Here is a 25,454-nt window from a genome sequence, read left to right on the forward strand (position 1 = left end):
CAACTTGACAGATACGGCAAGCAGCGTCCATGGAAACATTGGCAATTATATTTAGGTGCAAGTGAAATGTGTGCGGAAAATAGAGACCGAACAGTATTATCGGAGAGCGTACACAGTGTAGTATAAACGATCTTGTGGTAGCAGAAATACTCTGAACTTACCGGGTACCTCAGCGCCTGTAGAGAAGTCAGTTGAAAATGTGAACAGTTTCAAATTTAATAACCCATAAAATGCAAATTTGAAGAAGACTGCATGAAATTTTATAAAAAATATTAAAAATAATAAGCACATATTAAAAAAAAATACGTTCTTCAGAAAAATGCTAGCAACATGTTTTAGAGATAGATACGCCCACTACACTGAACTAAAATACATGAATGTTTGACCAATAATAATTATTCCTCTTGTTATTTCTTAATATTTTTCAACCCACTCAATCCACATAATTTTCAAATAATAAAGACTCGAATTATGAAAATTTCAGAACAAAATCATTCGGTGTTAAGTAATAGCGGATCTAAGAGAGAGAGAGAGAGAGAGAGAGAGAAAGAGAGAGAGAGAGAGAGATCTCCATTAACCAAATTATTCACTTCGGATAAAATCAATCTTTTTGTCGGTTTTATGCCTACCATCTCAAAGGTGGAAACAGTATTCTATGGTAAGATTAATTTATGAAGTAAGCACAGATGAAAAGAGAAGTAACTATACAGAAAAAAAGAATCTTCTTAGAAGTTTAGACATATGAATAAAGGAAATCGGAAAAGTAATATTCGAAGAGATGTCTGCGTGAAGACCTAGAAGATGTCACATTAGATCAGGGGAGCTTCAGTATTCTCAGTATAATTCAGGCTGATGATTGGATTAGCAACAAAACACAACTAATGTTACGTTATTTTCATGCTTTCTCCGGAGTCATTTTGTGTTTTGAGGGATGAAACCCGATTTTTCGAGAGAGGAACTCTTCCACCTCCTTAAGAAATCGGCTAACTTTAGTTGAAAACTGTACTTGGAATAGCGGTTAAAGGATCACTTTTTTTTTTGACAATTGTTCATTTCAAATGCATAAAACGAAGTCACTTCCTCTCCGCACACCTGATTTATTCTTAATAAATATTTAGTAGTCTTGTATTTTTAGTGCAGTTCGATAAAAACGGTTTGCCTTTTTAAGCTGCAAATAAAAAAAGTTTCAGACATTTAGCTAATCTCGCCCGTATCGGTCGTTAATAAAGCTCATCTGGTGGGCAGGATGCACACATGAATTACGCTTCTTTTTTTTTTCCTTCTTTCTATTTTTTTCTAATCAGTTCAAACCTTTTAGAAATACGAAGCTTCTTTTCCCCTCAAAGGAAAAAAAAAAAAAAAGAAAGAAAGAAAAGAAACTGGCCTCGGCACACATACGCTCCACATACAACTTTTCCGTTGTGACAATAGGCGCCAGTGAAATGCATCCACGAAGGGACGTCGCGCCACACGACAAGTGTTGCCATGTGATGGCACGCCTACAGCATCTGGGCGTAACCAGCATGCCAACTCTTTCCGTGATAGTCTCGTTCATCAGCGTGAGATAATGTGAGAAGAATGAATATCTGATTTGGAATTAAAATCGAAGTGAATTAACTATTTAAATGAACTGAAGTGAAGAAAAGAATTAAAGCTGTACATTACCTCTGACTTGAATTTAAGGTATGATTTTATTACTTTGCTGATACAAAAATTATAATTTCATGTTGGAACGTCAGATGGCACCACTTACCATACGCACCACAAGTGAGGAGAGAACGGGAAATCCTTCATATAAATATAAGAATATTCCATTGTAACGAGTTCTGTTGAGTCAACAAACAGGAATACTTATAACATACGCCAAATAAAAGAAGGCGTGGATTTAAGAAATAATTATAAAATGAAGGGAATAATTATTTAAAATTGCTAAAAAAAAAATTTTTTTTTTCTAACAACCCAAAAGGTTTTTAGAAAACTTCAACTGAATATTTACTCTTTACGTCATGTTATAATTGTACTTTATATTCTTCAGTACAGACGTGTCCATTACATTTGGACACTCGTAGAAAACCACATTGTGTAATTATTAAGTTACTATGCTGTGGATACTTGGAAAACGTTTTAGACGAGGAAATGAAAGAGTTTCTTAAAGAATTTATAGGATCCGGTAAAATATACCAAAAACTAGCTCATAATAAATTTTAGCACAGAAGTATAATACATGTTTAACATTCTTATAACAGCACGTGGTCCTACTATTGTCTTCAATATTGTCCGGTTTTGATTTTTATAACTCTTGTTGATTTAACATTGTCATTTTTCAGAATTTCAATGTTACGAGATGGCGCCACATTCTAACAATACTGTAAATATATTACAGGAACTGGTACAGCTGTAGAGGAGCATGATTTGGTGTCCGAATTTAACTTACTGAAGGAAGTCTCCCATCCTAATATTATCCAGCTATTAGGAGCCTGCACACAGAAAGGTAATTGAAATAGCCAATCTACAAGTCAATGGGAATGGTACCAAAACAAATGAAATTTGAGACATCAGCATAAATACATGGTATCCAAGAATTTACCGATTTAAGATTCATGGCATAAAACATTCCGATGTTCAAGAATTGTTGAAGAATGTTTTATGCCATGAATATTAAACTGGTACATTCTGTGATGTGGACAACTCACCCTAACGTCAGGGTGAATTGTTCTATTATTATATTATTTGAATTTTTGCTGCGCTGCAGTCTATTTCGTTAGCTACACCAGAGGAAACAGTGTGCAACATCTAATCAATTTATCATAAAAGGCTGACCATCAAAATTCAACACAATCAACCCATTTGATGGTCCTAATTGATTCTAATGAAATCTTCTGCCACTCTATTTGACGATAAAGAATGATTGGAAACGTACACCCTCTGTCCAAAAAGAAACCGATCTTTTCGAAAATAGAAGAAACTAGTGGGGCCACTTGTTGTAACTTTTTGTTGTCGTAAGCGGCAACCTTCATGAGTGTTGTGTCGACTGTTTATGACATTTGTTTCATTAGAAGCCGAGTTATAGTGCCAAGAGTGACAGCGTGATCTCTTGCCATTTGGACCAATGGTCGGTCATCACGATATTCATGCCATACGCGACGAGTTCTCCCTATAAATCGCTTCAAAACTTCGAGACAAAATTAATCTCCAAGCGACGTTTTTTCGGATGCCCTCTTCTGGTGGTCTCCACTCAGCACTCTGTTTCGGGCTCATACTCAAAACACCACTTTTCGTCACTAGTAACGATAATTTCAAGGAAGTGTGAGTCCTTACGAGCGGTTTTAATGAAGTCTTTGCAGTGTTGAATTCGATAATACATTTTTTGGTCGCCAGTTAATTTGTGGGGAACAAATCGCGAATTCAGTTTACGAAGACCCAAACTCTCGGTCAAAATGTTGTGCACAGTTGATTTTGGAGTCCCCAATTCATCTTCAATCAATCTCACGGACGATTTCGGGTTTTCTTTGATGAAATCACGCACTTTTTTGAATGTTAACTTCGCTCAGTCCAGTTTTTGGGCTGCCCGGCTTTTCGTCGTCCTCAAGCTTCTCATGACCACTTTGAAATCGCTTAAATCACTCGTAAACTTGAGTACGGGTTAAGCAATAATTACCTTATGCTTTTTGAAGCATTTGATGCGTTTGGGTAAAACCTTTACCACGTTTAACACGAAAGCCAATCGCAGCTTTCTGTTTGAAACTCATTTCCCGACCGTTTCGTCAAAACACGCTGTCGCTCTTGGCACTATAACCCTGCTTCTAATGAAACAAATGTCATAAACAGTCGACACAACACTAATGAAGGTTGCCGCTTTCGACACAAAAAGATACAACAGGTGGCGCCACTAGTTTCTTCTATTTTCGAAAAGATCGGTTTCTTTTTTTGACAGAGGGTGTATAATTCACCCTTTCTTTTGCTTCCAACAAAATAAATGCGTATTGATTCAAAAAAGATCCATTTAAAGTTTCTGTTACGGTGCACGTCTCATTATCATGCTAGTATTATTCCAAGTAGTTTTGTAATTTTCTTTTTAATATTTGAAACTTTGATGAATTTCTATAAATGACGGTAATGTACTCCCCTAATAAATTACTAAAATCGTACGTGTAGAATTTATGAAAATGCCTCACCACGAGGCATTTTCTCTTTAAGCACTAAGGATTATCCTACTGATAATTTAATGATAGTGGATTAGGATTTAGTATCTTACTGAAAATCTAAAAGCATTTTTCGTTATATAAAGTGGCTTCCTATAGCTAAATATAATGACATCCCCCCTCCATCCCCCCAAAAAAGTATATTTACCAAAGTAATTAGTTTTCAAGCAGGAGAATCTTACCTCTGGTGCCTTCCGTGACACTAAATCAATAAATGCTCGACATCCAGAAATATTTTTAAAGAGATGCATTGATGCACTCTTCTTGCGCTGCTTCAAAAATGCTACCTAGAAACCTTGTATCATGAGTAATAGAACTTTAATTGCACTTTGCATGAAATTAGTTTTATGACGTGGCACGAAACTTAATTTCGGAAACTGGTGAATTCATTAAAATCACCGACAAGGGTTAGATCGCGTGATGTAAATGTTCTTTCGACACTGTGATGATTGCACGCTTGATAATATTAAAATCTCGGTACGTGCATTAATTTAAATGCAGCGGAGTTTATTCAGTATTCAGAAAGAAGACTTTATATACACACACCTCGTCACGAAACTACATACACGGAATATTATAATTGATATCCGTTTCTTTCGCATAAACAACAACACCAATAATAACAGGAGACCAGAGATCATCAAACGTAAGAACTATTACTAAAACATTTAATTTTAATGTGTCCGTTTTCACTGATCTACTTCTCTTTAAGTTTAAGCTGGTTATGTTTGCAATATCTTGATGTAGACCAGGGGTGTTCAACCCGCAGCCCTGGACTGTTAGTAATGCGGCCCCATAGGATCTTAAACTTTAAGATCAACCACTTCCATTGAACCAGACATTGATGCATTGGTTTCACGCAAACAAGGCCAAATATCTCACTACTCTTGTGTTTATGCTGCCCTCTATTTTTAATGTTATAATAAAGAATATAAAAAAATAAAGGAAGTTTTGTTACTTATATACATTAACTATATTATACATTTTATATGCGGCCCAAGACAATTCCTCTTCACTCACTGTGGCCCCGGCAAGCTAAAAGGTTGGACACCCATGATGTAGACAATCTGCCAAGAGTTTTCTACTTCTTCTTCTTCTTCTTCTTCTTGCTCTGCGATTTGGTCATTTCCGGTTTCTTGCTAATTTATCTATTCTTTTTAAGTCCGTTCTACTAATGTGCTTATTCCATTTTACCCTTTTTGTTATCCATTGTAACTGATATTATTCACAAACATTTAATTTTTTAAAACTCTATTTTAACTATTTTTTTCCCGTTGTACATGTGTATTTAAATATCATTTATACTTCTGATGTTTCTATTCTGGTATTTCTCGTGTTCATATGCGTGAAGTTAACGCACCACTGATTTATAGACACCTACATTTGTCGACTTTTGTTAGCTCTTTATTTTTCCACACTAGGTGAATTTAGAGTGGAGTTGAAGGCATAGGCAGAGGTCCTGTTCGAGAATTTTACTGGGAATGAGGAATACAGAAGACATGGGATGAGTCTTACAGGTGAATAGACACATGAAATGTACGGGATCTAAAGATGGTTACTCTTGATATTGTCTGTAAAGGTGTAGAATTGACATCCTGGGAATTAAAGCGACCAGATGGAATGGCGGAGATAATTTCAGAAGTCAGAATGGTGAGTTAGTTGCTTATTCGGGTAGTGATTCAAAGCATCACGGAGTAGATGTGGCACTTAGGAAAGATCAGACAAGAGCTCTTCTTGGTAATCCTGTTAATGAGAAGATACTTTTAATTAGCTTTGAAGTTCGCTAATGTGTCAATCGCGGGGTGCATATACAACTACCTCGCCATCCTGTCTTCTGAAATGACCTACTCCATTCCATCTGATTCTAATTTATAGATGTCAATTCTATACCTTTTTATCTCTTTACAGACAATATCAATAGTACTCATTTGTAACCCCATTCATACATTTCATGTGCTGTGTAAAGTTCACCTCTGAGGAATGCTATGAAAACCTGCAGACTGTTTTGGATTACCTACCAAGGAGAGAGAGAGAGAGAGAGAGAGAGAGAGAGAGAGAGAGAGAGAGATGTTCTCTTCATCTTAGAGGACTTCAGTACAAAAGTGGGAAAGGGTATGACAATTAGAATATGGCAAGTTTTTTCTGGCAGAACGTAACACCGATGATGAAAGCCTGTTGGAGTTTGTCCACGATCAGAGATCAGGTCCATTACCTGCTTTCAGAAACAGCCACAGCGCACCCATACTTGAACATCAGACATTGATGGATCAAGGCACCAGACTGACTACATCCTGGCACTTCAACAGTGTTAAAAACGTCTTTGATATGCATACTTGTATTGGAGCAGACTGTGGAATAGACCTTCAGCAAGTTAGAGAAAAAGTAAGACTGAGACTCCGAAACCCTCCACGTCAGACCAGTCCCATTAGTATGGATGTCAGAATAATCTCTAGTAGATTCACAGAAGAAACATCAAAACGGTTGGATGTTCTTTTGGGGAAAATGAGGAGAAAACATCTGAAATGCTCTGGAAAATTGGCCTAGATATTTCTTGGCTGTACAGGATACAACCAAGAAGTATCTAGGCCCAATTAACTTATCAGTGGACCCATGGATATCAGATTTAACATAGAATGTGATCGAAAGGAGGCGGCTGGAGAAACAAAAAGACACAGGGACTGAAGACTATAGGAAATTACATAGAGAATTCAGAAAAGCTATCAGGCAGGACAAGGAAAATTATTATGCTAACAAATGTGAAGCGATAGAGTTCCAGTTGAGGAGGAACAATTATAAAAGGATGTTTAGTTCGCGACTTTAATCACAAGTTTAAGCCCAAATTAAATTTTGTGAAAGACAGGAAATGGAGCAGTACTAACGAAAAATTGAAAAAAAAAAGAATTATGGAAAGAGTACTATGAGGATCTGTACAGCAAAGAGGATAAGAAAAATTTAGAAGAGCCCTCCTGTCAGGAGAATTTCGATTTGGAACCACCTCCATGAGGTTGAAATAGTTAAGTTTCTTAACTGCTCATCATGGCTTCTTGCTCACTAAACAAGTTAGCTATCAACCTGATAATGTGTTGAGGAACCCCAATTATTTTCATTACCGCCCACAATTTCACATGCTGAGCACAGTCAAAAGCTTTGAAGAAGTCTACAAAACACATTACCAAAGGGAGTTTAAACTCTTTATAATCTTATACTCAATGAGCCGTCTAAGGCAAAGGATCTGATCTCTGGTACTCTTGTCTTTCCTGAAATCTGATTGTTTCTGAGGCATCTGTGCCCAACTTTGGCCTCAGTCTATTTAGAATGATCTTTATAAAATTTGTTTTTAAAGATTTTATAAAGATCATTCTGTTGATTTTGTTAAGACTTTATAAAAATCATTCTAGTGTTTTTGTTAAGATTTTATAAAGATAATTTGTGGTGTTATTACAGAAGACTGCGGAAGATCTCATATAATGAAAGGCGGACAAACGGATGGGTGCTAAAAAGGATCGATATAACATACGATTCTTTCGTCTTCTTCTTCTTCTTCTGCAGCTTTTCCCACTTAAGTAGGGTCGCTGTTTGTGGTGAGTCTCCTCCACAACCTCCTGTCTTGGGCTATAGCCACATCCAAGTTCTTCATCCTCAAGTCCTCCTCCACCATCTCCACCCATCTCTTCTTTGGCCGTCCGCACTTCCCCTTCCCCTGCTCATCCATCTGCATGACCTTTCTTCCCACATACTCTTCCTTCCTCCTCATCACACGAACATCTCAACCTTGCCTCCTGTATCTTTGCTCCCAAGTTCGTAACTTTCACCGTTCTCCTTACATAATCATTTCTCAGATGATCCTTTCTCGACACATCGCACATCCACCTGAGCATTCTCATCTCCGCTACCTCCATCCTGCGATGTTATTTTTCCTCAGGGCTACAGTTTCCATAGCATACGTCATAGCTGGTCTCATTACTGTCCTGTAGATTTTTGCCTTTTAGATTGATCGGCACCCTCTTATCACATAGCATTCCAGCCATTTCTCTCCAGTTCCTCCATCCTGCTTGTATACTGCATCCCACTTCCTTCTCAGCCTCACCATCCTCTTTCATTGTTAAACCTAAGTATCTAAAGTCACTGACCTCCCTGATGGCATTTCCTTCAGATCTCTCTCTCTCTCCTGGCTGCCATCCACTTTGCAACACATATACTCTGTCTTACTTCTGCTCAGTCTCATACCTCTCTCTTCCAGTACTTTCCTTCAACATTTCAGTTTAGCTGCCACTTCTTCTCTTGATTCTGTACACAGCACAATGTCATCTGCATACAACATAGTCCAAGGCGTGTCTTCTCTCACCTCCTCCGTCACCACCTCCATCACAATATTAAACAGGAACGGACTTAATGCTGAACTTTGATGCAAGCCAACTGTCACTGGAAAACTTTCTGTCTCTCCCAGGCAGGTTCGAACTCTTCTTGTCTTCACATTTCTGTACATCTCCTGCACCAGCCTCACATATTTCTCCGGTACCTTCTTCTTCCTCAGACACCACCGGACTTCTTGCCTTGGCATTCTATTATATGCTTTCTCCAGATCAATAAATACCACATGAAGCTCCCGTTGCGTCTCTCGAAACTTTTCCATCATCTATCGTAACCTAAGATAGTATCTGTCGTCGATCGACCAGGCATGAAGCCAAATTGCTCCTTTGCAATCTCCACCTCCTTCCTCAGTCTTCATTCAAGAACTCTCTCTAGGATTTTCATTGTGTGGGACATCAACTTTATTTCTCTGTAATTCTTACAATCTTGTGCATTCCCTTTACTCTTGTAGATGGGGACAAGAGAACATTTCCCTCCATTCTTCGGGCAAATTTGTCTGTTGACAAACTTTTATTAACAGTTCCCACAGAAGGTCAATTTCCTCTTCCCCTAGTGCTTTCCATGCCTCCACCGGGATCCTGTCAGGGCCCACCGATTTTCCATTCTTCATCCTCTTTGTGGCTTCCTTCACTTCCACTCTACTAATGTTCTGCACCATTCCCTCATAACGCTCCCCATCTTCTCTGTGAGTCCTTGCATTTTCTTTCTTCATTCAAAAGTCCTTCAGAGTATCTTCTCCATCTGTTTCTTATATCCACATCCATCCTTAATACCCTTTCTCTAGAGTCTTTGATCTGCCTCACATGTACGATGTCCTTTGATGCCTTATTTCTACATTTTGCCAATCGATAAATCTTTCTCTGTCCTTCTTTTGTTTCTAATTGATCATAAAGGTCTTCATATGCCATGGCCTTCGCCTGTGCAACAACTCTCTTGGCTTCTCGCTTTTTCTCTCTGTATTCCTCTCTGTCCTCTTCCACTCTTGACTCTACCCACTTCTGCTTTGCCTTCCTCTTAGCCGTCACTGCTTCTTGTGCATTATTATTCCACCACCAACCCTCCTTCTTAACTTACGACTCTTTACGGGTATTAAAAGAATCATCATCATCATCATTCATCATCATACGTATCAAGGATTTAGGCCTAGCATGGCCTGTTCCGGCCTTAGAAGTCATCGTTGAATCGTTTAAGAGGACGTCCTGGTTTTCTTTTTCCCAATGGCTTGTACTTTAAGGCTTGTTTTGGTAATCTTTCTGTTTTCATTCTTTGAACGTGTTCCATCCATTTATGTTTATATTTTTTAATTTTTTCAATTACTGGGTCTTGGTTTAATTCTTTCATAATATCTTCGTTTCTTTTGTGATCAAATAGGGTATACTTTGCAGTTTTTCTCATAAATTTCATTTCTGCTGTTGTTAATCTTTGTTTGTCTTTTTGTTTTATTGTCCAGATTTCGCTTCCATACATTAAGACCAGTAAGGCTAATGTATTGTATACTTTTAGCCTGCTTTGTTTTTGAACTAGGTTTGGTTTAAATATAGAGTTAATTACACCTGTTATTTTTAAATATTTTGCAATTTTTACGTTTATATCTTTTTCATTTTCAAATGTGATCATACATCCTAGGTAGTTAAATGAATTCACCTGCTCTAAGATCTTGTTATCTATTACTATTTTAGTTCTTGCTGGATCTTGTCCTTTAAAGGCCATAGTTTTTGATTTTTCCGTTGATATTATCATACCATAATCTTTGGATATCTCATTTAGATTTAAAATAGCTTTCTGTAAATTATCTTCAGAATTTGTAATTATTATTTAGTCGTCGGCAAAGAGGAGAGTGTTTAAGTTAACTGTAGGTGAAAGTTTAATTCCTCGATGTAAATTTTTACTCCATTTTATTATTATTTCATTTAAGTAGATATTAAAAAGAGTTGCTGAGAGGGGACATCCCTGTCGGACCCCTTGGTTTATCTCTCTTGTATATGATAGCTCGTGATTTAATCTTATTTGTATTTGATTATTTTAATATATACTTGTGATAGCTTTTAGGATATTATTTGGTATTTGTCTTTCTTTTAATATGTTAAATAATATGTTTCTTTTAACTTTGTCAAATGCTTTTTCAAAGTCAATAAATGCAATATGTGTTTCTAAATTATATTCTCTTCTTTTCTCTATTATTAATTTTAGGCAAAAGGCTGGGTCTATACATGATCGTCCTTTTCTAAATCCATTCTGTACCTCTACAGTAAAGTTTTCGGAATATTTCATTAGTTTGTTATTTAAGATTCTGCTATATATTTTGTAACAGGAATTTAGTATACTGATATCTCTATAGTTTTTAGGGTCATCTCTATTACCTTTCTTAAAGATAGGAATCACAATTGCTTTTTTCCATTCTATTGGAGGGGGGGATACCAATTGAGTAAAGTTTATTTAAAAATAATAAGAGTCTTTCTTTGAATCTTGTTCCTGTGTATTTATATAGTTCTGAACCACCTAGCTTATCTTCTCCAGGTGATTTTCCGTTTCTTGTTTCTTTCAGGCTGATTTCTAATTCTTCTTTAGTTATTTCCTTTTCATTTTCGTTAATTGTTTGCCAGTTGTCTTTTTTAAAATATTTGTCTATCCACAGTTCTGTGTAGTAATTTAGAAATTCTTTTAATTTCAATTCAGCGTTTAATTTTATGTTTTGTATGGTATCTGCATTTAAGTGTTTCAAAATCTTATATACATTGGGTCTTATTTTATAAAAATCATGTTCTAAATTAGAAACAAATTTATTTCATGATCCTCTATGTCTTTTTCTGACTTCTCTTTTAGCTATGGCTCTTATTCTTTTATATTCTATTTCATCTTCTAATCTTTTACTGCTTAACCATTTGTGATACACTTCTTTTTTCGTTTTGATTATTCTTTGATTGTATCATCTCAGATCTTCAGTTTTTTTCTTTTATTGAATTTTTTTGGTCTTTCCTAAGCTTTCTTTTGCTGCTTCATTTAGTATCGTTTTTATATTAAGCCATTCTATTTCTATTTCTTCATTTTGTTTTATTTTATCTAGATATTGGTTAATTCTTTGTTCATATAGCCATTGTACATTTGTGTCATTCCGTAGTCTAGTTTTATAAACAAATGTTTCAATTTTTCTTTCTGTTCTTGTTACTTGTAGCCATTTAGGTGGTAATCTTAATTTTATTTTAACAAGGAAGTGGGTCACTGCTTATTTCATATCCTCCGTGAACTCTAACATCTAGTGAAAATTTTGATGTCTTTTCATTTAATATGAAGACTTATCTAATATTGATTTCCATCCTTTTGCTGCCCAAGTATATTTATGTATGTCTTTATGTTTATAGAAGGAATTCATTATTTTTAGGTTATTATAAACTACAAAGTCAATCAATTTTTTACCATTTCTGTTTAGAGTGTGTTCTCCATGTATTCCTATATTATTATTAATTTTCATGTTTCCAATTCTTGCATTTAAGTCTCCTGCTAAAATTATGCAATCATTTTATTTATTTTATTATATATGTTTTGTAGCTGATTATAAAAATCAATATTATCTTGTTCTCTTCCTTCTTCTGGGGCATATAAACCAATTATTGTTAAATAGCCTGTATCTATTTTTATTCTAGCTTCTATTATTCTTTCATTCCATAATGTATAATGTTTTAACTGTTTTGAAAGGGAGTTATGAATCCAAATCATCACTCCTGCTTGTGCTCTTTGGTCTCTGTCGACTCCACTGTATATCACATTAAAATTTTCAGTTCTCGTAGTTTCTTTTAATTTCTTTTTTATTTCAGTGATTACTGCTATTTTAAAATTTCTTTCATTTAATAACTGGTCTAATTCTATTTCTTTATATGCTATTCCTCTTACATTCCAGTTTGCTATGTGTATTATATTTTGTCGTTTCCATTTTCGTTTTCCCTTTTCCATTCCAGGGTCGTTTCCCATAGATTCAATCCGATTATCTTTTTCTGTCAGCTTACAAGTAGGATTATGTTCTCCATGTCAGGGGACTAGCCTGACGATGGAATAGTTCAGTGGTAAGGCTGCTATCTTAAGGCTTCTGAACTCGCCTTCTTCCGAATTTAAACCCATAGGAGGAATAGGGTATATAGAAGGGGAAAGGGTAGATTATAGAAGAAATATAGTAAGGTTTATAGAGAGGGCATAGTTGTAAGGCCAGAAATGAAAAGACCCCATGGCCCTCGAGTACTCTAATAGCATAAGGGTCATAAAGTAAGAAGAGTTGGCTGATAAGGCCTTATAGGAAAGATTAAAGTAAGTGGATCTTCCTCAAAGTAGAAGGAGGAGAGGATAGATCCAGCTAGGGGTCCATGGGAGTGCCGCTTCCCTTACAATCAAGATGATTGCCCCTTTTGGCCCTGTTGTCCACGAGTCCTTATTCAGTATATTCGGACCACCCCACCATATATACAGGGTGTTCGGGATAAATTTGACAGTTTCGTAAGGAAAACGAAAATCTTCTTTGTATCTATTAAATTTAATGAATTGACAAAAAAACATTACAGGCAGAGTTAATTACAATACTATCAACAAGATTTACTCAAAATAACCACCATTAGCATCGATCACAGCTTCAATTCTGCTTCGGAACCTCGAACAAGCTGATGCTACAGTCTCCCTGGGAAGGGCCGCAAAAACTGTTTTAATTTTATCCATTAACTGGGCTTTTGTATTACTGGAAGTGCGATTGGTGTCTTTTTCAACTGCTCCCCATACAAAATAATCCATGGGGTTAAGGTCTGGGGAGTTTGGAGGCCAAACATTTGGACTGGTGAAGTCGTAGAAATTTTCAGACAACCATTTTTGACTTTTCCCAGAGGTGTGGCAAGGGGCCGAATCCTGCTGCCATACATACGGCCTACCATTGGCTACCCTTGTTATCCAGGGCTTGACTACAGTTAACAACTCCACGAACAAAGCCCGAATTCCAATGCCAGGGTTCTTCAACACCTGTTCCTGCAGATTTGCGAGGAATTCTGCTGTACGAACGCAATCAGATCGTCTGCTAGGGATCTTTCTTCTTGCTACATCCTCGTAGTCACCATTGCAAGTCTCTAGTTCATGCCTGATTGTTTTTACTGTATTCAGGGAGCATTGGGCAGCAGTCGTAATATCCTTATTTTGATGGCGGGCACGAATCATCATGATACAAGTTATTCTCTTCCATGAATCAGGTGGGTTCCAGCTAGCCATCCTTTCTGACATCTTGTATATGAATGAAGAAGGGTCCAAACTTTTAAATGAAGAGAAGTGTGTGTTAATACATGTAACTTACGGAAAAATATAATTAATTATAAATATGTCAAATTTATCCCGAACACCCTGTATATATATATATATATATACACACACGCACGCGCATGTACACACACACACACATGGTGGGCTCCCCTATCCGCCACCCAGGGGACGCGCTCTCTAGGGGTTACAGGGTCCCCTGAGGGTATTAAAAGAAGAAAACTAAAATACTTCTGATAAATTGAAAGAATCGAAGGGGTATGTGGTAGACCCTCAATGGGATGGAAGGACTGTGTGTCTGGAGTGATTAGTCTTCAGAGAGAGACAGAGACAGAGAGTTGAAGCCTCCAGAAAAGTACACAACAGAAATATCTGGCGAGTACTGGTGTGTCACATCAATGAGGATCGGAGTGAATGTCCAATGAATCTATTGATGGAGTTGAGTTTAAACATTGATGCACCAGATTTCAATACTTGTTTCTACATTTTTTATTTAGTCACTTTATTATACTAAAACATTACATTGTGAATTACACGCGTATATCGGAAATGTATACATTACTGATATATGCTTTACAGTATTTTAGCTTTGAAATCTAGGAAACTGGAGTGGTCAAGAAAGATTTCTAATTTCACCGTTAAGTTCCGCGGCGCGAATGATTATCTGGTGCGATGGATGTACCAAAGTAGACATCATCTTCAGTCTAACAATGTAAGATATACAGTATAGTATGCTTGTTTTAAGAATTGAACATGGTAGCACTTGTCCCTTAGGATATTCATCAGCCCAAACCTGTCATCATAATTCAGCATTTTCCATAAAGCCATGAACAATATAAATAAAAATCCACTAATTCCTGGAGCATTTTCTGGGTAAATAAATGTGTTTTCCATAATCAGTTTCATAATGTTCACCGATATAGTAAGGATCCTTTGAAATCCACAAATGAGACAATCTACAATCTACAATCGCTTATTTTATTATTATTATTATTTTACAGAAAACTAATCCTCAAGGAAAACCATATATAAAATCCAAAATACCCTGACACTAACTACACATCGATTGCCTTAGTCTCCCATAATACAAAGCACACTTCCTTTAGGACTTGCATATATATGATATATATATGCCTTCTGCATTAATTCAAACTCTAATGTCTTTTTGGTTCTGGCTCCCACTAATAACTCCCACTAATCAATATATTTATAATGCACCCTTCAACTAGATTGTTACATCTGAACTAATAGGTACAATAGCTAAAATAAGTGATGTAATATTTTGATATTCCTTGTAGAATTTTATATAGAAATTATTTTTGCCGGCCTTTGAAACAACAGCATTGCTAATGCAAGAACGATAATCTTCATGGAGCACCGAAAAGAAAAGCTGGTTAGTGCAGGAATGAAATCCAACGGAAGCAAAACACCCTGAGTGGAACTAAGAAGACAAACGTGTTTTTCGAGTCGATACAGGAGGGAAATTAGAGGTACGGAAATGTAGAATGCATGCCCATACCTTCATGCTTACAAGAGCTGAGAAATATGAAACATTATTAGAGCTTACTGCATTTACTTATCAGCACGAACCAATCCGATTCCTTCATTAGCAGAGAACTGCCATATGCAGAGAGCGATAGGCATACGTTCGAAATCTTCAGAAAAATATGCAAGTCGCCGAGTTGACAGAGTATACAAAATGTTTGCTAATTAAGGGACTGGACAGTACCTTAGGTTTATGAAACTGCAAGAATTAACGTGCAGTTCTTAAAAGAGATTTTTATTATAAACAAATTATAATCCACCCAAAAATAAAGAAATATTCTATTCAACAACGAAAACGATTCTGCTTATTCCATATTCATTTATCTAGTGCTAAAAGGTATTAAGAGAAATATATCGATAAGATTGATTAATTATCATTATGCATTTTCATCATCGGCATGCCTCTTGACATCACCTTTCTCCTCCAGCTCATTCATAGGTAACGTAATCAGAGAAACTACTCTATCAAAGAACACTATACTGCACCCCCCCCCCTCTAATCATAAATATTCTCAAAACTGTGCTAAATACCCATCCTCTACAGCCGCCACACTCTTTCATATTCAACCACAGGTTCAAGCCGATGTTCAGTCCATTCCCCCCCCCCCAAACAAAAGGAGAGAGAAAGTCTGTCGTTACACTATTGTACATCGCCCTAACCACACTTCTCTCGCAAAAATAATGGAAAGAGCCAATCATCAAAAGCCAACGTTTGACTACTCACCTAAGAAAATCCATATTCGTCACACTGAGCCACACTACATCTCCTAGTGCACATCATTAAATGGTAGATACAAGTCGTAAAAAAGCGAAAACTGAACTCGTACAGTTTTGTGTTCTATCTCCTCGACTTTCAACCCATTCGCACTGCTAATTTACCAGAAATTGAACAACCGCATTTATATGATATTTCGATCAAAGGCCAGTCTTAACATTTCTAAGGCATCTGATCGGTATGGCACAGAAATTCTACGTAACAAATTGTAATTTTATGATCCAGATTCCATTTTGTAAATGGACCGCCAGATTCCAAACAGTGTTTGTATTAACAAACACTACAGTGCTCAAACATTCCCAGCTGCAAGTTGTATAATAAATGGTTTAGACATTGACCCCTTCTGATAATATCAAGGTCTCCCTGCATGACTTCTCCTTTTGAGCCAACTTACACTTTTGTTCTTCCTGGCACAAATGAATCACATCTACAGTCCCCTCAGCTCCAAAAACTTGCTGTCCTTTTCCGCCTCCGAAGATACCACTTCTCACCTGTAGATCTAATAGCAATCACAAATTCCAACTTCGGGAAACCTCAGATTAACGGCTATCACGTTTAGGGTGAAGCACAAAATACCTTCCTAAAATTTTTGATTAAGAACAACCGGCTCATTGTAACCAATCTTTCTTTATGCTTTTCTTCTGTACGCATTTTCATGGATTGTTCCATTGAACATCGGCTTTTATTATTCACTTTCCTCGTAGCATATAAAACTAAGGCAGCTGTAGATCGACGTACATTTACACATTAACTTCAAACTTACCAGATCCTCTCTTCTCCGGAAGAGTCATCCAGACGTAGTTTCTCCCAAGACATTATTGATTGCAATCTCCAGATGCTCAAAAACATGTACAGATTTCTCCTTTCCTTTTAATTGCTAGATAACACATGGTACATGTGTGCTATAGGCAGGCTCTGCAACCCATCGTGGACATGTAAGATTAATACCAATTAAAAAGTCACTTCTAATAGTAACTGCGAAGTTGCACATTATTTGACAACTAAGAATTTCACAAAAAATCATTATATGAAACACTGTCACTTTTTTCTTTTTAATTTAAATTCCTTGGAAGTATTGTTTATTCTGTATAGATTCCAGCATTTGTAAATAAAGTTTGGGCCTAGATTTATTCAAGTCATAAATATCGCTAGAGCGATGTCAAGTGTTAGTTTATGGAACTCGATGGCACTAGTAATCTGACTCCTATAATGCAAACAAATATTTATCAAAAATACAAAAACCTTGTCAAAAGTCGAATCCCATTTCCACCGAATGCATCTTAGATACATCAAAGGGTCAACGAAGCCAGATACCTTTGTTCTATGAGACTCCTCAATTTTGTTTGGATGTTAGTGCCTCCTTCCCCTGATAGTCAATTCAGTAATAAATTTTGCCCTTTTAGACCGTGTTTTAGTTCTACAGTTGTCTCCAACCAGAAGAATAATTTTTTAAATTTATCTTTTGCCCCCGAAATTTCAATTACAACGAAAAATTTTTAAAATGAGGAACACCTTACAGCTGATCATCCTTTCTACCTTGGTTGAAAATTTATTGAATTACTTCTTTTTCAGGAGGACCTTTATACGTCATTGTAGAATATGCCGAGCACGGTTCTTTAAGGACTTATCTTCGTGAGTTGCGTGTTCCTCTAGCTCAAGGAAAAAGCGGAATCCACAGTATCGTCAATCCATTATATTTCTCAGAGAAAAATCAAAATCATTCGCGCCAATCATATATTAATTATATAGTCAGAAGGGAATTACTGTCTTTCATTTGGCAAATCGCTAAAGGAATGGCCTATCTAAGCGACGTGAAAGTAAGTATGCTAAGTTATATCTATTCACAGTATTCAAAATCGCATCTAAGTTAGGAAATTTAAATTTTCGTTAAGGTTATCATATTTGAAGTGGATTAGCAAATTTTCTGGGTTAAAGAGAGTTTGAAACTAGCTTGAGAAATGTCGAGCGAAGTTAATAATAAATTGTGTTTTTAAATATCACTAAATCTTGCCAACAAGAAGAGTGTTATTTCTTGTGTTGGAAACCGAAGGACAGTGATCTGTGAGGAGAATGAATCCTCAAACAAACTTTTGGAGTATTATTCCACAGGTCTCGAGATTCTCAAAAGTGGTATTTTTGACAGGTGCATTACGAATGAACAGATAAAGCGAAAGTCGCAATTGTGTGACTTTTATCAGCAATTGTGAGTGTTTATAAACTGTGTCATGGTACTGACGATGACGTGCCATATTGTTATGGATGTGAAATATCCTGTAAAGCACAATTCTCATTCGTACGAACCATAGTGGTTCTCCTGCAACCGTTCATTCATAAATTTTCTTCTTCCTGACCTGTTTATTAAATTTTTATTTTTTAGATAAAGGAAACAAACTGTGAAATATATATGTATATATATGGCGTATATATAAAGGTATGAGTAATTGGATATTTTTTATACTTGCGTATAGATTTTTTTACTTAATGTAAGCGCCATATTTCTTAAATGACGGAGAAAAAAAGAATGGTAACCACTCATAAACTCATAAAGTTCATAAACTCATGTTTTAATTGAAACCAAGTTGAACTGATTGTTGAATTACAGTATACTGAAGAGTAACCAGTGCTAAATTTATTTTCTGTCAGATTATGTATCGTCTTTTATTAGTGAGTATCAGTCCATTATATTTCTCAAAGAAAAATCCAAAATCACCTACGCCTCAGCGCGCTACGTTTTATGCGAATCCCACCCACTCATGAGAAGTTGAAAACATAGGATTCGCATAAAGCTACAGTTTATTAGAAGCGGACGGGCTAAGGATTACATAATTGGGAAACCCGGACCAAACAACGATCTTTTTTTCAAGCCGATATAATCCTCTAATAAGCTTGTCGTTCATTGGAATTATGATCGCAGCAATTAAGGAGGCTGTGAGGCCAATGTTATGTCTGTAAATTGTGTGGGTTCTTCCGTCAATATTTGCAGGATAAAAAACAAACGTTTCTGGGAGGTACTACTACCGTATAAGGCTAGCCAACTCATCTAGAAAGATCCTTCGCTTCCTAGACGAGATTCAAATCCCTGTCTTTCCGCCGAAGGACATTGTCGATATCAACCGAGCTACGTAGGTTTCCTTCTCCCCCTCACCAATAAGCAGGTGATGATATAATTCATCCATCACCTAAAGGCATTCACAAATATCCACACCTCAATTGGATTCAAACCCACAACATGTAGGCTGTAGAGCAAGCACGCTTACTACTTGGCCAATCAGATCAGATCCGAAGTATCTGTACTTGATAAGCTGGTGAAACTTAATCATAGACGCCGTCTGTCAACGCCTCGTTTGCCACTTTATCCAGTAAATTATTTAAGTTGATTAATTTACCAAAAATGAAGTGGTTTGGCTCATTTAAACTTACTAATTAAGAAGCGAATGTCTTGATAATTTCTATTTATTTCATTTTTATCATTTAAAAAGGATATTTATCTTTTTTTTTTAATTTTCAGCTTGTGCACCGAGACTTGGCAGCCAGAAATGTTTTGTTAGCGACAGGAAAGGTTATTAAGATTTCCGATTTTGGCCTGAGCCGGGATGTCTACGAAGGTGACACATACCTCAAAACAAGCAAGGTAAGATATTCCTCTAACCATCGTTATTTCTTACTGAGTAGATATATTCTTCGAGTATCTTCTCATAACATGTCCTAAAGTCCTTCCTTTGCTATAATAGATGAACTAAAGTTCACATATCTTTCAACGGATTATTTTCTAGGGTCGAGTTCCTGTGAAATGGATGGCCATTGAATCATTAGAAGACCACTTATATACTTCGAAGAGCGATGTGTAAGTATAAATCAATAAAAATAAGTTTTAATAATGATGAACAAAATTATACAAATGAATAAAGCTTAAGTGTCAATTATACGAAATAATTTTGGTGTCTCAGCTCTCGCAGTTGATTCAACGGCATCCGCATCACGTTATCCAACACGGGAATGACTATGAGTGCTACTTTTATTTCAGAGGTTGCTTAAAGGTCTCATGCTAATTTTGACTTGGTCCATTGAAATGACAGGATATATTATACACTGGCAGACCCGGATCTGATACGAAAACAAGTTTATTATACAGAACAGTTTATTTATTTATTTATTTATTTTAATAGTGTCTGTTCTTACGATTACAGGATAGTAATAATAACAAAGCCTCCGTAGCGCAATCGGTTTCTACGAAGTCCTTTGTTTGATAAAAATTAGATAAGGATTTGTCTACAAGATTATGCATTTCTTGGTCTTAGCCACACTGTTCCAGTACGCAAAAATAGAATCGCAGAATTGAAAACCTAATTTAAGTTAATCAGTTTATATTAGCATTAAACTCTTGACCTTGAAAGAATTGTCTATTTCCCTCTCCTCTGAAAATACGTGGTTATACTAATTATTAAATACATGTTTCATTTTCTGACAGGAAAATCTATAACGTAAAAATTAAAAGTCACGACTATGAAATTTCACATCATAATTTTTTTAGTGTTGTATTATCAATTGTTATGATCTTCAGGTATAAAACAGTAACAGTCATCTGTTATATTTATTTTTTTTTATCATTTTCAGGTGGTCGTTTGGTATTGTAATGTGGGAAATTATCACACTAGGTACGTATATATAAATTACAAGATGAAACCCTCTTTTTTATTCTCATGATTTATTTTAGAATTATAATGTACAGGAGAGTTTTAATAGTATACAGTGAATACGTAAGTAGTAATTATGCCATTATTTTTGTTGCAAGTAAATTAGCAGTGAGATAGTGGAGCACACCTGTGATGCTGTTACGACAACTAATTCTCGCTAATCAGGGGTAAGGAGGTCTACGTTCGCACAGTTGATTTCAGAGCCTTTCAATATTTAGTAAAATTTCATGACCGGAAGTTCTTATATATAAAATTAACCTATTATTCCCTATAGAGTACAGGCACGGCCGTTTTAACCCTAACTTTGGGAAACTGAGGGGCTTATTACCGCTTTATGTAAACAAGTAAATCTAATTCGCCTGTGTATTTAGCATATACAGTACTGACTTGTATAAACTTTGTATCCGTACAGGGCCTAATGTGTTTATGACGATGCGGGTGGAAAATTTCTTGGCTACATTCTGATCAACTTACTGAAATATTGCGACGTGTTTTGACCCACCGCATTTTCCAAAGATGCAGAACCAACAGTGTGATAGTTTATTCGGTTAGTTATAATCTGTCGAGGGCACCTAAGGTCAAGTTATTTGGTTACAGGGAGAGATAGAAGGATACATGCTTGCCGATTATAATCAACATGAACAGGGATTGTTAAAACAGGGGTTTCTTAACTGGTAATGAGATGTTTTGCTCAGTTACGGATTTTAATATAAGGATACTTCAAAAACAATGTGACTCGTACACTATTATGAGTAACTGCATAACTAAACTTATTTAACTGTATTTTTATTTTTTTAAAAAAAAAGCAGTTTGAAAATTGGCTAATTTTGCTGAGTTAGCGCTCTGTCACAAGGAGTCTATGCAATAATCCTTTCAACTGTGTCAGGTCAGAATCTAAATGTGTAAAGTAAATTCGATAGATAAACCAATCAATTCAATTTATCCGAAAATGGCTTAATAACTCTCCATGTACGTAGTAAGATTTGAAGTGTGGCCATTCTAACCCAAGCTATTTCGACCATTAGTTCGTTTTTTGTTTTACATTTTTTTAAAGTACGTAAAATATATATATATATATATATATTATTATTATTATTTTTTTTTTGATGTTTAGGGTCATCACCATATCCAGGAATTCCAGTAGAAAGACTTTACCAGCTTCTCAAAACCGGATATCGTATGGAACGCCCAGAAGGATGTCCAGAAACATTGTAAGTATTTTACATTAAGATAAATTTGGCTTTACGTCGTCTTCGAGAAAAACACATTTTGAAAACCGCACACTTCATAAGGCGTAAAACTATAATATAAAGAACTTTAAAAAAGCACTTTACTGTATTATATAGGAACATAATACAGCTTTGATCTGGAAATTCTCCTCTCGATGTCACAGAATGCATTTAAGATGAGAAAATAATGACAGATCTTTTTTGAAGCTGTTTCTTCAAAATAAAAATACTGGTGAATAAACAAATTGCCACCACGATAAGGATCAAACTAAAAATCTTGTGTAAAAAAGTGAGCAAGTGCTGAGGAGTTTCAGCAGGTTGGCTGCAGTTTATACTTACTTCATGGCAGTAAATAAATTTTGTATGCTCTTTTATTTCCAGTATGTGACCCCTAACTTTTTTTTCTTGGAAGTCGGTTGGCAGCTGTCCTCCACTTTCGTCATTCACTGATTGACGATATCTGATATCTCTATAGGAGAACACAGAGGAAAACAAATAATAAAGACAAATAAATCATTTCTCGGCCCTAAAGGGTTGACAAAAAGCTATAGGCATTCTGGCTACTTTACTGACATTCTTTTTAATAATCAGTAGTATTATTGTTACTGATGTTACGGTGCTGCTATAATTTGAGAGCGAATTAAATTCTGAGCAATAAAGCCATCCAAGTAATAGTCCATCTTCTTCCTTCATAATATGCGGTTCGCATGTTTATATATCAGATATTTTTGTTAAGAGATATTCCTTGTTTTTAGATGAAGAAATACAGTTAATAACTAGTTCAAATCCCCCCTCCCCCCTCTTTCCCCTCTCCTTCTTTTGTTCTAATTGCGCAGAAACTGCCCGAAGACCTTAAATTAACTAAGAAACAATGAATAGATTTTGGTAGAATTCAGTTGAGTGATGCCAGATGTAGAGGTATCTGCAAAGAAAGCGACATCCTTCCCTCACAAACTCCCTCTTAGGTCCAATTGGATTTAAAAATTACTACAACTATATTCTAAGTTTGATCAAAATCGCTGAATAATGCAATTTGTAGAAAACTAAAAAAAATATAATAAAATAAACGCATACTCTGGTTTGGTTATAGTATAGTTTTTGTATTAAAATTGTATTAGATTCAATGCTTAAAATTCGGCAGCCGGTTGTCTTGAATAAACACGATGGACCGATAATATTCAACTTGGAGTTGGACTGCATTATCTCTTCAAAGTTTGGCAATATTCTTGTTAAAGTAGGTGACTCGCTACTGCAGAATCTTCTGTAATTTGAATATACACATATTTAAAAATGCGAAAGATCTGCAGTGTGAATATAAATAATTTTTGAAAGTCAACTTCATTGAAAATAATAAAGTAATCATAATAATCAGAATTTAATTGGTTATCGCTTTATATAAATATTGTGTGATGTTATGATGTGCAATAACTTCGCGAAATACACGGTGGCCTATAGAAACACATGATCTTGTGGTAATCACGATTTGTAGTTTTTATGTTTTAATGCCTGAAAAATGGCCATTAATGGAGCGGAAACTTTTAGGGAAACCTCCAGATTATTGATCACGATGCTACAATTTATGCTGTAAAGCTATAGAGCGGCTGTTATCCGGTGTGATACTTTTGGATGTCATTTGCAGCAATAATGTAGAACGCGAGTGTCATCTACAACAGGTCATACAGATTATTATTATCCCACTCAGCGAATTAAAAAATATCTTTTTATTTCATTCTGCGGTAGAAATTTACGAATCATTTCTTCGCCTTGTACTTTATCTAAGATAAAATATTACCTCTGATTTCCTTGAAAAATCTATAATTTCATGGTGGCCCGTTATCTTTCTAGAGGACTAATTTTTGCGTGACAATTTTTATGGCAGTTATAGTCCAAAAAGATTGAAAATTCATAAAATATTAGTACCGTAGGAAGAATAAAATGTTTTTTTTTCTTGTCTGACTGTTTCTTTATTGTGATTTTGGAAATGGAAAAATCCTTTAACCACTGAAATAATAAACAAAAGTTTATACAATTTCTTTATTTTAGGTATCGTATTATGGAATCTTGCTGGAAAGAAAGTCCACAAGAAAGGCCATCGTTCAAAGAATTGGTGCACAAGTTTGATGGGATGCTGCAAGACACGGTGGTAAGTACATCTGAAGAGAACTCCATTTCTTAGAAATATCGTCATTTCTCTTATAACGTGTTTGTAATGCGCGAATTTGTTCATCACGCGACAGATAAAGAGCGGAGTAAAATCACCAAATCGTGATTTTTTTCCTATCGAATGACATCTCTGAATAGGAAACACGCTACTCGGCTGAATAGTGAGGTGCAACTGAGGGCACTTATTGTCGTGTAGAGTATTTTGCTTCAAAACACAATTGACGCTAGTTTTTAACGAGAGAGAGAGAGAAAAAAAAACTTTATTTTAACTCTTGTTTCAACTGTTGTTTTTAATTTCATTGTGGTTGTAAAGTCCTTTATTTTTTACACATCCAACTGGAACTGGAGCAGAGGATGGATCAACAATATTCATAGAGTAACGCAATATTTTGAATTCGGTAAATAACGAAAATGATTTTCATTATTTAAGAAATGACATTTCAATTGACATTATTTTATAATATTTTAGTCAATTTTGCTTTGCATGCGAGGCAGAAGTTTGAAACAAACTAGATTTGTTTGAATACCCACCCAAGAACTAAATCAAACTAAACACTGCATGAAAACGTAACGTATTTGTTTAATATATTCAATAACTGTGCTGTGTTTCGACAGTTTTTTTTTTCTTTATTAAATTTCGGTACTCGGAATTTTTACTAAAATGTACCGAATCCTATGAATTTTAATTTGAATCGGGTTGTGCTGGCAGCAAAATTTGAATTTCAGATTGATTTCAAAACGAGAATCAATCATTGCTAGATAATCTTAATTTTCAACAGGACCGTTTTACTGGAATCATTAGGTAAGATGTACAAAACTACATATATTGAATCACAATAAATAAATTCTGTCAACAGTAGCATCCAGAGAAAAAGTGGCTCATTTCGACTACTGCGATAACCACTGTGTTATTATACAAGACGTTATTGCGAAATGCACTTTTAATGATTATCTCGGATCGTTTCCATATTTATTTTATTCCAAATCGCAGCTTCATATTTACAAAGCCAAGTTTCGATAGTCATGTGTTTGACTAAGAAATGAGTTTACATTAACACAAAGTGGCTTCAATATGTGTTACTATAATTAAAAGATACGATCCCGAAGAGGAGATCGAATATTGCACGGGGTTTCTCAGACCAGACGACCGACAACTTTCTACTGAATATATAAACTATAAATTCTGAACTTACAG

General features: G+C 35.7%; 1 protein-coding gene across 1 annotated transcript in view; it reads left to right on the plus strand.

Annotated features, from left to right (window-relative positions):
* LOC150096344 (proto-oncogene tyrosine-protein kinase receptor Ret-like) overlaps positions 1-25,454 on the plus strand; it is a 72,989-nt gene that overhangs the window by 45,081 nt on the left and 2,454 nt on the right. The window contains exons 14-20 of the mRNA XM_090409036.1: positions 2,036-2,170; positions 17,746-17,990; positions 19,682-19,804; positions 19,947-20,017; positions 20,788-20,828; positions 21,982-22,078; positions 24,140-24,239. Coding sequence (XP_090265162.1) covers positions 2,036-2,170; positions 17,746-17,990; positions 19,682-19,804; positions 19,947-20,017; positions 20,788-20,828; positions 21,982-22,078; positions 24,140-24,239 — 812 coding nt within the window. The remainder of the gene's footprint in view (positions 1-2,035; positions 2,171-17,745; positions 17,991-19,681; positions 19,805-19,946; positions 20,018-20,787; positions 20,829-21,981; positions 22,079-24,139; positions 24,240-25,454) is intronic.

The sequence above is a fragment of the Typopeltis vanoorti genome, chromosome 19 (assembly GCF_054136105.1).
Source record: "Typopeltis vanoorti isolate ZY-2024b chromosome 19, IOZ_Tvanoo_1.0, whole genome shotgun sequence".
NCBI classification, from domain to species: Eukaryota; Metazoa; Arthropoda; class Arachnida; order Uropygi; family Thelyphonidae; genus Typopeltis; species Typopeltis vanoorti.